Source organism: Chiloscyllium plagiosum, chromosome 39 (assembly GCF_004010195.1).
Source record: "Chiloscyllium plagiosum isolate BGI_BamShark_2017 chromosome 39, ASM401019v2, whole genome shotgun sequence".
NCBI lineage: Eukaryota > Metazoa > Chordata > Chondrichthyes > Orectolobiformes > Hemiscylliidae > Chiloscyllium > Chiloscyllium plagiosum.
The window spans coordinates 15753176-15770647 of record NC_057748.1 but is presented as its reverse complement, the minus strand read 5'-3'; the positions used below and the strand labels follow the sequence as shown (position 1 = coordinate 15770647).

Genomic DNA, 17472 nt, shown 5'->3' with positions numbered 1-17472 from the left:
CAATTTAACATGGCTAATTCACACCTTTGGAGTATGGGAGGAAACCGGAGAACCCGGAGGAGACCCACACAGACATGGGGAGAATGTGCAAACTCCACACAGTCACCTGAGGCTGGAATGGAACCTGGGTCCCTGGCACTATGAGGCAGCAGTGCTAACCACTGAGACACCGTGTTGCTCCCTATTCAAATACTTGAATATTTCAACATATTTTACAGTCAATGCAAAATGTTTACAGGGTAATCACTCCAGTAATGCAGGAAACACAGCAATGGGATATTGACCAGATAATCTACAGGAAATGGATGGTTATGGTCTGTTGCACAGATCGGGGATCAGGTTTGGAAATGTCCAGGTCTTTTTGTCCCCTAGTGACTGGGTGATGTGTTTAAACATTAGCCTCCAAAAGTGGGTCTCATTCATTGCTCTCTGGTCATAGGCATAGAGTTCTACAGAGACAGGCCCTTTGGCTCAAACTGGTCCATGCTGACCAAAATGTCCATCTGCGCTAACCCCATTTCCTTGCACTGTGCCCATATTCTTCTAAATCTTTCCTATCCATGTATTTATCCAAATGCCTCTTAAATATTGTTAATGTACCCACCTCAACCACTTCCGCTGGCAGCTCATTCCATATGTGTGCCACCCTATTGTGTAAAAAAACAATGCCCCTCAGGGTCCCTTTTATTCTTTCCCCTCTAACCTTAAACTGATGCCCTCTAGTCATCGATTCCCCAACCCTGGGAAAAAGACTGAGTGCATTCACCCGATCCATGTCTCCCATGATCTTATACACTTCTATAAGATCCTCCCCTCAATCTCCTACACTCTCAAGGTAACATCCTAGCTTGCCCAACCTCTCTCTCTTACTCAGTCCCGTGAGTCCTGGCAACATCCTTGTAAACTTCTTCTGCACTCTTTACAGTTTAATAACATCCTTCCTATAGCAAGGTGACAAAAATTGGAAACAAATGCTGCCTCACCAACATCCTGTACAACTGCAACATAACTTCCCAATTTCTATACTCAGTGCCCTGACTGATGAAGGCCAATGTGACAGCGTAGGTTAAACCCTCGATCCATTGACAGGGTATGTAATCATTTAGTAATCTACAATAGATGTCCTATAATAAGAATGAAACACTTAGAAAAGTGAGAAACAAGAACAGGTAAAGGTTGACGGGAATTCAATTTTTGGTCTTTCCCCCGAAAAGGAGTCAGAGTTGAGGCAGATGTTTTTGTGTTAGAAGAAATTACCTGTTCAGGCACATCACCTCATAGCTCCATGGCAGATGAGAACATGGACACTAAACCCCTGGCCCAGAGATAGGTGGCATTACCACAACACTAGCAGAGTAACCAAGCTAATCCTAGGTTTTTATATACTCAAGCATGTAGTGGGACGTGAACATACAGCTCAAAGGCTAACAAGTGTACCTATTTACATACAAGCAGATAAATCACCCAATGAGCATCAATAAGCTGGGGTGGATCACTTAATCACTACCCAATCAGAAACAGTGAGCAGGTTTACATATCAAAGGACTGGAGGCCTGTTACCAGTAATGTTCAAAGAAGATCGGTGCTGGGTCCACTTTTGTTTGTCATTTATATAAATGATTTAGATGAGGATATAGAAGGTATGGCTAGTAAGTTTGCGGATGACACCAAAATTGGTGGTGTAGTGGGCAGTGAAGAAGGATGTCTAAGTTTAAAAAAGAGATGTTGATCAATTGGGTCAATGGGCTGAGGAGTGGCAGATGGAGTTTAATTTGGATAAATGCGAGGTGCTGCAATTTTGTAAAACAAACAAATAAACATTATACAATTAAAAGTAGGGCCTTGGTTAGTGCCTTAAAACAGAGAGACTAAAGGGTTCATGTACATAATTCTTTGAAGTTTGTGTCACTGTACATCTCTATGACTCTGTGTAGACAGGGGGGTTAAGAGGGTGTTAACACACTTGTCTTCATTGCTTAGACCTCTAAGTATAGGAGCTGGGGTGTCATGTTGAGGTTGTACAGGACTTTGGTGAGGCCTCTTCTGGAGCACTGTGTCAAGTTCCGGTCACCCTGTTATAGGAAGCATGTTATTAAGCTGGAGAGGGTTCAGAAGAGATTTACCAGGAGGTTGCCAAGAATGGGGGGGAGTTTGAGTTATAAGGAGAAGCTGCATAGGCTGGGACATTTTATTGGATTGTAGGAGGTTGAGGGGTGACCTTACAGAGATTTATAAAGACATAAGGGGTATAGATAAGGTGAATGGCAGGTGTCTTTTCCCTAGGGTGGGAGATTTCAAGATTAGAGATTATATTTTTAAGGTGGGAGGAGACAGATATAGAAAAGACATGAAGGGCAATTTTTGTTACACAGAAAGTGGTTCGTGTGTGGTATGAACTTCCAGGGGAAGTGGTGGACGCAGGTACAGTTACAACTTTTAAAAGACATTTGGATAAGTACATGGATAAGAAATGTTTGGAGGGATATGGGCCAAGTACAGGAAGCTGGGTCTGGTTTAGGTTGGGATTATGGTCAGCATGGATTGGTAGGGCTGAAGGGTCTGTTTCCATGCTGTACGACTCTATAACACTGTAACCAAAAGCTTTTAAGCTCAAGGCTTTCAATCAAGAGTCCAGGAGATTGAATGATCCCCATTCTCTCTGTTGTGTGCAGGAGCACCATTCCACGTGTTGATTCTAAAACCCTCCAAAGCCAAGCTGTGATTAATAACATTGGCAAGCAGGCACAGATGGAGAGATGTGGCCTTACCCTGCTGACTGAAAACATGACACCTGGTTTGCCAGTGCAGACGCCCATGAAACAATGCCGCAGCTGCCAGTAGAAGAGATGCTCGCAGATGAACGTGAGGAGACTCAGCGTCATTGCAGCACCCAACATGTAGAACACGCCCGCCATGTTATCGACATCCAGCTGGCTGCTCATCACCTCATTCTTCTCATTGTGACAGATACCAGTCAGCCAGAGGGCTTCCAGCTCCTCCATATCTCCTAAGAACAGGACAGAGGAAAGGAACAATTTGAGTCTGGGGTTGTCCGAGAAATATTCAACTTATTCATCAGTACCTTTGCAGATAAACAGCAAATCTCCACCAGATAAAAACAGAAAGGATACACAAATAATTATTTGAATAAATTCAAAACAAAACAGTATCATATAGAACCCCTAGAGTGCAGAAACAGACCATTTAGTCCGTCGAGTCCACACTGGTTCTTTGACCCCTGCATCCAAATCCTTGCATTTCCCATGGCTAACCCACACATCCCTGGACACTATGGGCACCATAACATGGCCAATCCATCCTAACCTGCGCATCTTTGGACAGTGTGAGGAAACTGGAGCACCCAGAGGGAACCCACACAGACATGGGGAGGATGTGCAAACTCCACACAGACAGTCGCCTGAGGCTGGAATCGAACCTTGGTCTTTGGTGCTGTGAGGCAGCAATGTTAACCACTGAGACACTGTGAGGAGAAAGAATTCTTGGAAAATTATTGGCTTAATGTCTTGAAAGCTCCTAAGAAGAGTCACAACAGATTCCACAGAGGCCAGTATCCTGTCAACAAGTCACCCTTTATTTCCACATGGAGAGTCCTTGACACTAATCCAGCTCCCTTAGAGCCAGAACTCAGAGTGAACAGAACCTCTGGTATGCCAGTTTATATCTGTCAGCCAGGGCTCCCCGATTGGACCAGGTTAACAGCCCCAATAAGGTAACTCATATTCTGTGAGGTCCACCTGGCTAACCTCGTTAACAATCACTACAGAGGCAAAGGAAAGAAAAATTAATGAAATTGGAGAAAATAGAATACCTTTCTTGCATTATCAGGACAGCATTGCAAGAATGCCAAATCTCAAAGGGAATAGCAATACCACCCTGCATGAGAAGATTCTGTCCTGATCAATGCAAGATGAAAAGCTTCACCAGCCCACGCCTCTTCTGTCAGCAATATTTAATTGGTATGAACATAGTCATAGGAGAGAGGCAGGTCGTCAGGGACCAGTCAAGTGACTTTCTTTTTGTAAAACCTGTCACCAAATTAACTACCTTAACCAATTGAACAGTAATAATTAACAAGCACTACCCACCAGGAGCAGTGTAATCAAGTGACTTTCTTCACAAAAAAACCTCCACCAAACCACATATGTTGCTAATTAAATTAATCAAGCGACATTGTTTCTTATCTATCAAGAGATGCTACTATACACCTCTGAACCTATTGTTTTATTACCTTGAAATTACTAATTAAGTTAATCAAGCAATGATTTTTTTTCTTCTTTCTTTATCTGATTAAGCAACTCTTTTTCTTTTTTCCCAACCAGAACTGCTCTTGTACATGACTGAACTTTTTGTTTTCCCCATCACCGAATCACCTTTATCATCTATTAACCACCATCAGTAAATTATCCGTACTTTTTGATTAATTAATTTACATGCAAAGCCTGTTCAGGACAATGCATCAAGCAACTATTAACGAAAGGAGAAAACCTAAAGCGTGACTGGTTAATTAAGATCTTGAGAAGCACAACTCAAGCAAGAGGTGGGAGAATGGAGTCTTTCCATAGGATGGGGGAATTTCAATACTGGGGGCACATTTTTAAGGTGGGGGAGAGAGATTTAAAAAAGACATGAGGGGCAAATATTTTACAAAGAGGGTGGTTCGCGTGTGGAATGAACTTTTGGATGAAGTGGTGATGTGGGTACAATTACGTTTAAAAGACATTTGGATAAGTTCATGAATAGGCAAGGTTTGGAGGGATATGGACTAGGAGGAGGCAAGTGGGACTAGTTTAGCTTGGGATTATGTTCAGCATGGACTGGTAGGACCAAAGAGTCTGTTTCTATGCTGTATGACTACGACAATGAAAGGACCTTAGGAACAGAATCTGTGGATCAGCAGTGAAGGGGCCATGTACCTCACGTCATGGTTGCTATAAAATTAGTCATTCTCCCTGGCTCTTTCCGTCTAGCCTTGAAAATTTCTCGTTTGCAAGCTGCTGACAAATTCAGTAATTTCTGCTGCCCGCCCCTTGAAGACAAAAAGGAAATTAGAAACTCAAAGTCCACCATTTTAATCTGGTACTAACCCATCGAACCGTGGCCTTGGTATCCAGAAACCTAGCAGAGTCTAATCTCATACTTCTGCGACATCTTGTACATTTTTCAATGCTGAATTTCTGCGTCTGCATTGATAATGCAGCCTGAATAAACTCATCACGTAACTATACCCTGCAGCCAGTGGCAGTGCTGAAAATATTCATTCTCTATGGCATCCTCCAATTACCTCTATTCTCTTTGCTTCCCAAATCGCTGTACCTCTTGCTATTTAGCAATAATTTATTTTTATATAATACTTTAATTTAACATAATTAAGACAGAATGTGTGGCTTTGAAATGAAGGCTGAAATGCATCCCATACGCAATTATGCAGTGCCCTTGAACTCCACTTTGTCTGAAAACAGCACAGACTTGATTCCCCATTGGCAAAGACACAGGAGATCGATGATATGTTAATGGCTCCTCTACAGGAGCAGGGTAAGGAATATCATGTGAATGCATCAAAAGTTAACTGGCTCGTATCATCAACAGACTGTACTGGCCTTATGTGTGTCAGCATTAAAAGAAAAGGGACAGTAAATTATGCCTGAATTTTACACTAATCAGTATTGCCATGCTAACCTTTAGGATTCCATTCACTTATCCTATCCAATCCCCAGATCCCTCAAATCCTTGTCAAACCCAATCTTTCTACCTCAGCCTTAAATGTATTCATTGTTGGAGATGCTATAACCCACCGAGGTACAAAATTCTGAAGATTCGCAACACTTTGAGGGAAGTTTATTTTCTTTACAGTCCTAACTGATCAACTCCTCACCCTAAGACTGAGTCCCTATGTTTCCAGATACCATAGCCAGAGGAAACAACATCTCAGTGCCTGCCCTGTCAAGCCCCTTCAGAATCTTCGAGACACCAGAATGCCGAGGTCTAAGTTACTCAGTCTCTCACACAACACTCTCAACCCTGGTATCACCCTTGTGAACTTCTTTATGCGCTGTCTCCAAGGCAAGTATATCCTGCCTTAAGTACACAGACCTGTGGACATGTATGAATTCATAAGTGCATGTGCCGAATATTTATTTGCATGCATGTGTGCACAGAGAAGATGATAACCCCAACAATGCTGCACTGGAGTGTCGACCTGGATTATATGTTCAACCCTAAACCGGTGCTTTTTCAAACTACAATCTTACAAGTAGGGGTGCTACCAAGGAAGCTAGGCTTTCACAAAACAGTTAAAGAGTTGGACATGAGGCAAGAGTAGAGGAAAAGAGGAGGTGACCAAGACATTGGCTTTAACAACATCAAAGATCCCTCCCACCCTGGTAATACTCTCTTCCACCAGGCAGAAGATACAGAAGCCTGAGCACATGCACCAACAGGCTCAAGAACAGTTGCTTGCCTGCTGTTATTAGACTGCTGAATGGACCTCTCTAATTTCACAGCTAATGGTGATCTTGCTTTTCTGCACATGCTCTGCAATTGTGACTTGGTGTGCCTTGCTCTGACTAAGCACCCTATGATCTTTATGTCCTTGTATGTTATGATCTTTCTGTACTGCCCACAAAATAAAACTTTTCACTGTACTTTTAGCTACATGTGACAACAATAAATCAAATCAAGTAAACTAAGAGGGAAACTGTAGTCCATGGGTGCACACAGAAGACAGCAGAGGCTCTGACTACTTGGGGTCAAGATTAGAGTGGTGCTGGAAAAGCACAGCAGGTCAGGCAACATCCGAGGAGTAAGAAAATCGATGTTTCGGGCAGGAGCCCTGCATCAGGAATGAGGCTGGGGGCCTCCGGGGTGGAGAGATAAAAAACTGACTGCTAGCGGTCTCAGTACAAGAGCAAATAGGTCTTGTTGCATTATACACAGCATGGCTGAGAGTGCAGCTGGAGTACTGTATACAGTTTTGGTTTCCTTATCTAAGGAAGGAGCTACTTCCTATAAAGGGAGTGCAACAAATGTTGACCATTCCTGAGATGGCAGGATCACACGAAGAGGGCTGATTTAGGAGACTGTGCTTGTATTCTCAAATGAAAAGAATGAGAGGTCATCTCAATAATGTGTACAAAATTCCAAGTCTCCAATCATATGATGGGAAATCTTTGGAATTTTCGACACAGAGGACCATGGGAACTCTGTCACTGAGTACATTCAAGACAGAGATTCACAATGTAATGGATATTAAAGACATAAAGCGATATTGGAATAGTGCAGGAGTACAGCATTGAGGTGGAAGATCAATCATAATTTAGTTGAATAGTAGAGCAGACTTGAGAAGTCAAATGACTATTCCTATTTCCTGTGTGTCTATGATTTATTGTGCTTCAGTTGAAGGTGGGGAACATGTTAAAGACATCAAGGGATATGGGGTTAGTGCAGGAGTACAGCATTGAGGTGGAAGAGCAGTCTTAATTTTGTTTAATAATAGAGCAGACTACAGAAGCCAAATGACTTCCTATTTCCTATTGTGCTTTGGATGAAGGTGGGGAACATATGGCATGACCCCACTAGAAAATTGAAGAGTTGAGAGTCATGGCAGAGGAACATGGGCTCAAGTCATTGTAGAGATTTGTAAATTGGGATCTTCAAAATAGTATATATAGACAGGTTGTCTTCAAGGTAGCTCTTTTCCTACCTTGTCTGTCCTGTAAACATTGGGATATTCAGACCATTGGTAGTCCTGCTGAATCTCCAGATACAGACTGGCATTTACCTGCAATTAGTGCTGATTTCATGCTGCAACAACTAAAATAAATAACACATTCATCCAAACCTCAATTCAGAATACTGCAGGAGCTCTGCTGGAGCTCATCAAAAGATCTGGGTCATAGAATCTTTACAGTGCGGCAGGCTATTCAGCCCATCAAGGCATCACTGACCCTTTAGAGAGCATCTCATCCAATCTCACCCTATCCCTTTGACCATGCTTATCCCATGATTAATCCACCTAACCTACACACCACCCCTGGACACTATGGGCAATTTAGCCCAACCAATTCACCTAACCTGCACATTTTTGGACTGTGGAGGAAACCAGAGCACCCGAAGGAAACCCACATGGGCAGAATGTGTAAACTCTGTACAGACAGTCACCTGAGGCTGGAATAAAACCTGGGTCCCCAATGCTGTGAGGCAGCAGTCCTAACCACTGAGCTGTTACGCCACTGGTTTACCGGGTTCAATTTAGTAAGATCCCAGTCTTTACAATCCTGCCCTGTTCTCCAGAACACGAACAAAACTGTCATATGTCCCTCTCTGAGCTCATTGTCCAGATTGCAGTATAATGAGTGTATATGTTAACGAAATAATGACATATAAGGTGATTTAACACTATCATCAGTTGCACGCTATTGAGATAGAGAAGAGGATGGAATAATTTGTACTAGAGAGCTGAATACAGAAATCAATATTCTGCATGTTGGTATAGAAATAAAAGAGGAGAAAGTGAGGACTGCAGATGCTGGAGATCAGAGCTGAAAATGTGTTGCTGGAAAAGCGCAGCAGGTCAGGCAGCATCCAAGGAACAGGAGAATCAACGTTTCGGGCATAAGCCCTTCTTCAGGAATGGCTGAAGAAGGGCTTATGCCAGAAACGTCGATTCTCCTGTTCCTTGGATGCTGCCTGACCTGCTGCGCTTTTCCAGCAACACATTTTCAGCATAGAAATAAAAGAGTTTATTGAAACTACCAAGAGTCATTTTTAGCTAAGGTAGAGAAGGGGATGCAGCAGACTCAGAGTAGAGCGATATGAATAGATGAATATAGAACAAAAGTAGGCCATTCAGCCCCACGAGCCTGCTTGGCCATTCGATAATATCATGGTTGACCTGGTTGTGTTTTTGAATTCCACATTCCCATCTCCCTTTGATTCCCAAACCTATTTACCTCCACTGTAAAAATAAGGTACTCACATCCACTACCTTCTGAGGCAGAGTTCCAAAATCACACAGCCCTCTGAGAGAAAAAAGGATATCCTCATTCCCATCCTAAAAGTGTGTCCCCTGTTTCTGGAGTCATCTGCAAGAGCAAACATCTTTCCCCCATTCAACTTGTTAAGAAATTTTAGCCCACTTGAATCAAGTCATTCTGCACCTGTCTAACTTCCGGCACAAACAAGCCCAGTTTTGCTAATCTTTCTTCCTAGGTCAACCCATTCATTCCAGCTATCAATCTAGAAAGACAATCTAGTCTAAGACAGCAGCTGCTAAGAACTGTAGGACTGAATTCTAATGCGAGAGTGTGTTGCTGGGAAAGCACAGCAGGTCAGGCAGCATCTGAGGAGCAGGAGAATTGACATTTTGGGCATACGTCCTTCAGCAGGAATGAGGCTTGTGGGCCGGGGGGCTGAGAGATAAATGGGACGAGGGTGGGGTTGGGGGGAAGGTAGCTGAGAAAGCCATAGGTGAGGGAGAAGGTGATAGGTCAGAGGGGGGAGTGATGGACAGGTCCGGAGGGCGGTGCCGAGTTGGAGGCTTGGTACTGAGATAATGTGGGGGGAGGGGAAATGAGGAAGCTGTTGAAATCCACATTTATCCCATGTGGTTGCAGGGTTCCTGAATTCTAATGCCCAAACCTCATTGAAGGCAGCATCCATCTAATGAACTGAGGGTGTATTCAAGGTCAAATCAAGAAAATGAGGGATGTTAGTGCTGTAGGTGAATCCCAATCCATTGTGGTCACTTAATGTTTGTATCGGACACTGTTGGCCAATTACAGCCCAGTGAAATGCTTCAAATTCTGAACACTTCACAAGTCACAGCATTACCTCAGAAGAGGGTCACTTAACTGATCAGCTAGCCCCTTTGTAAGGGGGTTCATTAGACCCTAGGAACTAGATTTTGAGGATGTTGACCATGCCTGGACAGAGTGGGCATTGGGAAGATATTTCCATTGGCAGGATAATCTAGGACCCGAGGTCACAGCCTTAGAGTAATGGGAAAACGTTTTAGAACAGAGATACGAGGAACTTCTTTCACCAGAGAGTGGTGAATCTGTCAAATTCATTGCTGTAGAAGGCTGTGGAGGCTAGGTCATTGAGTACATTTAAAACAGGGATAGATAGGTTCCTGGTTGTCAAGGGGATCAAAGGTTACGGGGAGAAAGCAGGATAATGGGGTTGAAAAACGTATCAGCCATGATTGAATGGTGAAGAAACCTTGATGGGCCGAATGGCCTCATTTCTGCTCCTATGGTCAGTAATCAGAGAAGATTTTGTTCTCTCTGGTCCCATGGAGGGTGGAAAATAGGGAAGAGAGAGAGAAGGCTACATGCAGTGGCATCTTGTCCCTACTGAATAATAAACCATTGACCATAAGTGAGATAAAACCAAACATTTCTTGTGTATTGCAGTTGTGGTGTGAGATATTGCTAATGAACATGCAGTTGCTTTCAAACGGAAGAATGCAGAATGGGTTTGGTTTGGGAGAGAGGGAGAATGATCATCTTTTGTTCCTACAATGAAGGTAATTTGCTTCATCTGAATTCAATACTTCAAACGATTCAACATTCACCCGCCATTTCAACCATTTATTGAGATATTATCTTCCACTACTCTATAAGGGAATCCTTGCCTTATCTTGATTTCTGAATGTGTAATGAAGGTCCAAATATCAGAGCTTGTGCCCGTGCCAACTCAGGTTATTGTGGAGTTACACTTGAGTGAAACAGCATTGGAGGTGACTATTCTTCCTGCTGCTGGAATTGTATGTGAGACAATCTATTTTACTGAATTTGCCTTTGCCAAGTGTGTGTTCATGGGTTGTTATTTTATTGGAACTGTTAATTAATAGTAATAAATACATTATTTTGTTATGGATTTTGATAGAGTTATAGTTAAGGCAATTCTTTTTCTTATATTTTGTCTGTATTTTAACTGTGGTGTAAAAATAAGGTGTGTTTTGCTTAAAGCCGAGTTACTTGACCAATCAAATTGCATCCAGAATGCAAAACCTTACACTTTAAGATATGAAAACTTACAGTCCAGTCTATTTACTTAACATATTTTGAGGGGCTTTTGTCTAGTCTATAATTCATGTAAACATTACAGTGTTACAGTGTTAACAGGTACAGTACTTACATCGCAAAGCGAAAGTATATTCATTAGTGATATCACAGTTTTACACATTTATTACTGACATCAAGAGTGTTAACACATCCACTCTTGATATCACAATATTAAGGTTTGCATTATGAATATTACACAGCACCAACACTTCATTACTGATATCACATTCCATACTGACATTGCACACAACATGAGCACTGTTGACAGAGATCACAATCTCTGAACATATCCCTGACTGATATCACTGGAAATACACTGATAATAGATTAATATGGAAATCACACAATGTTAACACCTCATGTCTGATAGGACACACTGTTAACATCTTGATTACTGATATCATACCACATTCACCCATTCTTTATTGATGCCAGAAAATGTTGACACGGCATTACTGATACATTCATTACTAATATCACACTACTTGATACCTTCCTTACTGATATCGCAATGTTAATATGTTTCTTATTGGTATTATAGCATTAACAGCTTACTACTGATTTGAAAATGTGAACATTTTCATTACTGATCTCATACAACGTTAACTCACTAATGACTCCTTGAAAGTGGAGTTGCACGTAGACAGCATAGTGAAGAAGGTGTTTGATATGCTTGTCTTTATTGGTCAGTGCATTGAGTATAGGAGTTGGGAGGTTATGTTGAGGCTGTACAGGACATTAGTTAGGTCACTGTTGGCAAACTGTGTGTAATTCTCATTCCCGTGCTTTAGGAAGGATGTTGTGAAACTTGAAAGGTTTCAGAAAAGATTTACAAGGAGGTTGCCAAGGTTGGAGGGTTTGAGCAATAGGGAAAGGTTGAATAGGCTGGAACTGCTTTCCCTGGAGCGCCAGAGGCTGAGGCTGAGGTTTATAAAGTCATGAGGTGCATGAATAGGGTGAATAGCCAAGGTCTTTTTCCCTCGGTATGGAAATCCAAAACTAGAGGGCATAGGTTTAAGGTGAGGAGAAAGATTTAAAAGGGACCTATGGGGCAACTTTTTCACATGGAGGGTGGCACGTGGATGGAACAAACTAGATTGGTACAGCATTTAAAAGGCATCTGGATGGGTATATGAATAGGGAGGGTTTAGAGGGATATGGGCCAAATGGGACTTGATTAATTTGGGATATCTGGTCAGCACAAATGAGTTGGACCAAAGGGTCTGTGACTAGAGTTGTACAGCACAGGGAAAGGCTGAATAGGCTGGGGCTGCTTTCCCTGGAGCGCCAGAGGCTGAGATTGAGGTTTATAAAATCACGAGATTCATGAATAGGGTGAATAGCCTATGACTAGATTAGGTTCTCTACAGTGTGGAAACAGGCCCTTTGGCCCAACAAGCCCACACCAACCCACCCAGACCCATTTTCCTCTGATTAATGCACCTAACATCCTGGGCAATTTCACATGGTCAATTCGCCTGATCTGCACATCTTTGGACTGTGGGAGGGAACCAGAGCACCTAGAGGAAATCCAAGCAGACACAGGGAGAATGTGCAACTCCACACAGACAGTTGCCCAAGGCTGGAATCGAACCCAGGTCCCTGGCACTGTGAGGCAACAGTGCTAATCACTGAGCTGACTGTATGACTGATATCACAATGTAATGTTTTTATGGCTGATATCAGTTTGCACAATCCTTCCAGATATCACACATCTCTAACATATTCAAACAGGGCATTAGACAATGTTAATTAGATATTACACATCTTCAACAATACTTATTACAAAAAACACACATTTATTGCTGAGAATAGAGAACAGAGAATTAACACAATAATTACTGACATCACACGCTTTGAATACACATTCCCAATCATACAAAATATTAGTTGCTGATGTAAAACAGTGTTGTTACATTCATTACTGACATCAATCAGTGTTGACACATCCAGAACGGATATCATCTCATGTTAAATATTTATTAATGTTATCACCTAGCATTTACATAACCATTATTGACCTCACAGAGCATAAGCACAATCATTACTGGTCTTACACAATGTTAACACATTCGTTACTGATACCTCGTTTACTTTTTGGATCAGTATTAACAGATTCATTATTGGTATCTGGGTGTTAAACATAGTGGTTACTGTTATCACATCATGTCAGAGTATTAGTATGTGAGTAATATCACACATTAGCTGATTCATTACTCTTTATCTCATGGTGTTGTTTTCCTCATGGTGTTAGCTTAGTTATCACTGATATTACACATTCTTTTCTGATATTACACAGCTGTAATATTATCACTGTTGATATTGCACAGGTTTAAAATATTTCTTATTGAAACCAAACAGCACTATTGCATTCATTAATGTGGTGAGGCAGACTCAAAGGTATTGAATAGCCTGCTTCAGCTCCTAATTTGTATGTTTGTATGTCACAGCGTCAATCCATCCATTGCCAATGCCATGCAGTGTTGATGCCTCATTATTAATATCACACCAATAATATTTAATGACTAATATCAAACAGAACAAATACACTCATCACTGACATCACAATGCTGATGTGTTCAACACTGATATCATACATAGAGAATGCATTCATTGCTCTCATCACACAGCAGTAATATTTGGTTATTGACAAACCACTCCGTTGACAGTTCATGACTGATATCACAAATTAAGCTCACTCTTTACACAAGTCACACAATAGTAATGATGCACTGATATCACATGTTAACCCTTTGTGATATCAGCAAAATGTTATTACTGATCATAGAATCCTTATGGAGTGGAAGCAGGCCATTCGGTCCATTGAGTCCACCCTGACCATCTGAAGAGTATCCCTAGACCTACCACCCTATCCTAACCTTTTGACCCTGCATTTCCATGTTAATTCACCTAACCTACATGTCCCTGAACACTATAGGGCAATTTAGCACAACCAGTCTACCTAACCTGCACATCTTTGAACTGTGGGTGGAAACCGGAGTACCCAGAGGAAACAAACTCCACACAGGTAGTTGCCTGAGGGTGAAATTGAAACTAGGTCCCTGGTGCTGTGAGGCAGCAGTGCTAACCACTGAATCACCATACCGCCATATTCAAAGTCTACTTACAATAGACACCGTCAATACATTCGTTACTGTTTCACAAACCTTATATGGTTATTGCTATCGTCACAGAGCTTTAAGCATCTTCACTGCCCATATTACACACATTTTCAAAAGTTGCCTTCGCTATTTACCTTATCCGTGCCCTTCATGATTTTATAAGCTTCTATAAAGTCACCCCTCAGCCTCCGATGCTCCAGGGAAAATAGTCCCAGACTATTCTGTGTGGAATGCTCTACCCCAGAGGGCAGTGGAGGCCCAGTCTCTGGCTTCATTTAAGAAAGAGTTGAATAGAGCTCTCAAAGATAGTGGAATCAAGGGTTATGGAGATAAGGCAGGAAGAGGATACTGATTAGGAATGATCAGCCATGATCATATTGAATGGCGGTGCAGACTCGAAGGGCTGAATGGCCTACTCCTGCACCTATTGTCTATTATCTATTGTCTATTCAGCCTCCCTCGATAGCTCAAACTCTCCAATCCCAGCAACATTCTTGTAAATCTTTTCTGCGCCCTTTCAAGTTTAACAATATCCGATAGCGGGTAGACCAGAAGGAGGTCCTTAACAATTGCAGATGTGTTAACACACAACACTCATAAAGTTACCATAGCCCCACCATCACATTAAAGAGATTTAATGTGAGGAGCACCACACTCTCAGGGGAGAGGGAGGTTCAGAAAGCAGAATCTTCACGGTAACTTTAGCTGGTGCTAGATTTGAACCCATGCCGTTGGTGTCACCCTGTTGCAATTCAGCCATCCAGCCAACTGAGTGAACTGGCCACCAACATGATACTATGACATCCATTACTGATAATCATATAGTGTTAACAAATTAATTATTGATGTCAGACAGCTTTTGCACATTTATTAATGATGTAAATTGGATGAGAGATGGGAAACAGAGCAATGTTTAATGGGTATTTTTCAGGCTGGAGGAAGTGGAGGAGCCCTTGGATTGGTATTGGGACCCTTGCATTTCCTGATACAAATGTAAATGTTCTAGAACTTGGTGAGCAGGACAATTTCAAAGTATATGGAAGGGACATAACTTGGGAAGATGGCAAACTGAGAAGGACAGTGTAGAACATCAAAAAGGATAATAACAAGTGGTGGAATGGTCAGCTGAAGTTCAATGAGGAGAAGTGTGAGGTGATAATCATTGTCTTCTTCATTCATGGGATGTGGATATCATCAGCTAGGCCACCATATATTGCCAAATTCTAATTACCCAGAGGACAGCTAAGAGGCAAAAATATTTTGCGGTTCTGGAGTCTCATGTACATCAGACCAAGTAAAGCCCTTCCCAAAAGATAGCAGTGAACCACATCGGACTTTATGAAAACCAGCAGTGGTGTGTGGCTACTATTGGAATGGCTCTTTACTCCAGACATTTACTGAATTCAAGTTTTATGATCTCTTATGGTGTGTCTTGAACTCATGTCCTCAGAACATCACCTTGGAGTTCTGTATTTCTAGCTTAGTGACATTATCACTAGTGACATCATTGCTTGCTTTATATGGCAAACTAGTTACGCAAATGGTTCCCACAATGAGAAATGTCAGCTATGAGTGTAGATTGGAAAAGTTGAGATTGTTTTCCCTGAAGAAGAGAAAACTCAGAGGAGAATTGGTGGAAATTTTCCAAATCACGCAGGACTTAGAATAGCTAAGGAGCAACTGATCCCTTTTGAAAATGGATCAGAAGCAGTGCCCACAGTTCTGAACAAAGAAGAACAAAGAACAAAGAAAATTTACAGCCCAGGAACAGCCCTTCAGCCCTCCAAGCCTAAGCCGATCCAAATGTACTGTCTAAACTTGTTGGTCAATTACTAAGCACCTGTATCCCTCTGCTCCCCACCTACTCATGCATCTGTCCAAACGCATCTTAAATGAATTCACCGTGCCTGCCTCTACCACCTCTGCTAGCAACGCATTCCAGATGCCCATCACCCTCTGTGTGAAGTACTTGCTGCGTGTATCCCCCTTAAACTTTCCACTTCTCACCTTGAGAGAGAAATTTTTCACACAGTCAGTAGTTTGGTTTGAAATGCACTGACTGTAAGTGTGGCAGAGGCAGGTTCAATTGAGGCATTCAAGTGGGCATTGGAGGATTATTTAATTTGAAGCAATGTTTAGGGATATGGGGAAAAGGCAGGAGAATGCACCAAGTCAAAATCCTCAGACAACATGTGTGGATATGATGGCCTCCATTTGCAAAGTGACAATTCTGTGATATTGTGCGGTGTTACTATTCTGGTTAACAATATCACATAGGATTAACAATCATTACTGAAGGCGGGATTTTAACATGCATACTATTGATATTAAACCTTAACACATTGCATAGTATTTCCACAGAGCATTACACATTCATCTCTGATAATATGATATTAATACATTCATTGTTGTGGTTCTGTTCGCCGAGCTGGAAGTTTTTGTTGCAAACGTTTCATCCCCTGGCTAGGCGACATCATCAGTGCTTGGGAGCCTCCTGCGAAGCGCTTCTTTGATGTTTCCTCCGGTGTTTATAGTGGTCTGTCCCTGCCGCTTCCGGCTGTCAGTTTCAGCTGTCCGCTGTAGTGGTTGGTATATTGGGTCCAGGTCGATGTGTTTGTTGATGGAGTTTGTGGATGAATGCCATGCCTCTAGGAATTCCCTGGCTGTTCTCTGTCTGGCTTGCCCTATGATAGTAGTGTTGTCCCAGTCGAATACATTCACTAATGGTGTTCATAGGATCCAGGTGTTCCAATGCATGAGTCACAAAATGTTGTTATGCAGGTACAGTACATTATCACAAAAGCCTAATGGAATGTTATTCTTTGGAATGAAAGGAATTGAACAGAAAGTAAAGATGTTATGCTTCACTTATACTGGACATTGGTGAGACCATATCGCAGAATCTATTTAAATTTTATCCTCATTAATGAATTTTCTCATCCTCAGAACCACATAACTGAGCAGCAGAGAGCAGGTTATTGCTGTTGATGGAATTATTAAAGGCCCTTTCGATCAATTTGTTGAGGATTGAGAGGAGGCTGGTGGTGTGGTAGTTGATTGGGTTGAATCTTGAAGGCAGGAATGGCCTGGACAATTTTCCATAATACTGGGTAGATGCCAGTGCTTTAGCTGTACTGGAACAGCTTGGCTAGGGGCACAGCTAGTTCTGGAATATGTCTTCACTATTATCAACAATTTGTTGTCATTGCCCATAACCATTGCAGTATTCAATACCTTCAGCCATTTCTTGATATCACATGGTG

General features: G+C 42.0%; 1 protein-coding gene across 3 annotated transcripts in view; it reads right to left on the bottom strand.

The window, feature by feature from the left end:
* The window catches only part of LOC122542272 (glutamate receptor ionotropic, NMDA 2B-like), a 396244-nt gene that overhangs the window by 11184 nt on the left and 367588 nt on the right, over positions 1 to 17472 (bottom strand). For all 3 annotated transcript variants that reach the window (XM_043679844.1, XM_043679846.1, XM_043679847.1), the window contains one exon: positions 2769 to 3007. In XM_043679844.1, the coding sequence (XP_043535779.1) occupies positions 2769 to 3007 (239 nt within the window). The remainder of the gene's footprint in view (positions 1 to 2768; positions 3008 to 17472) is intronic.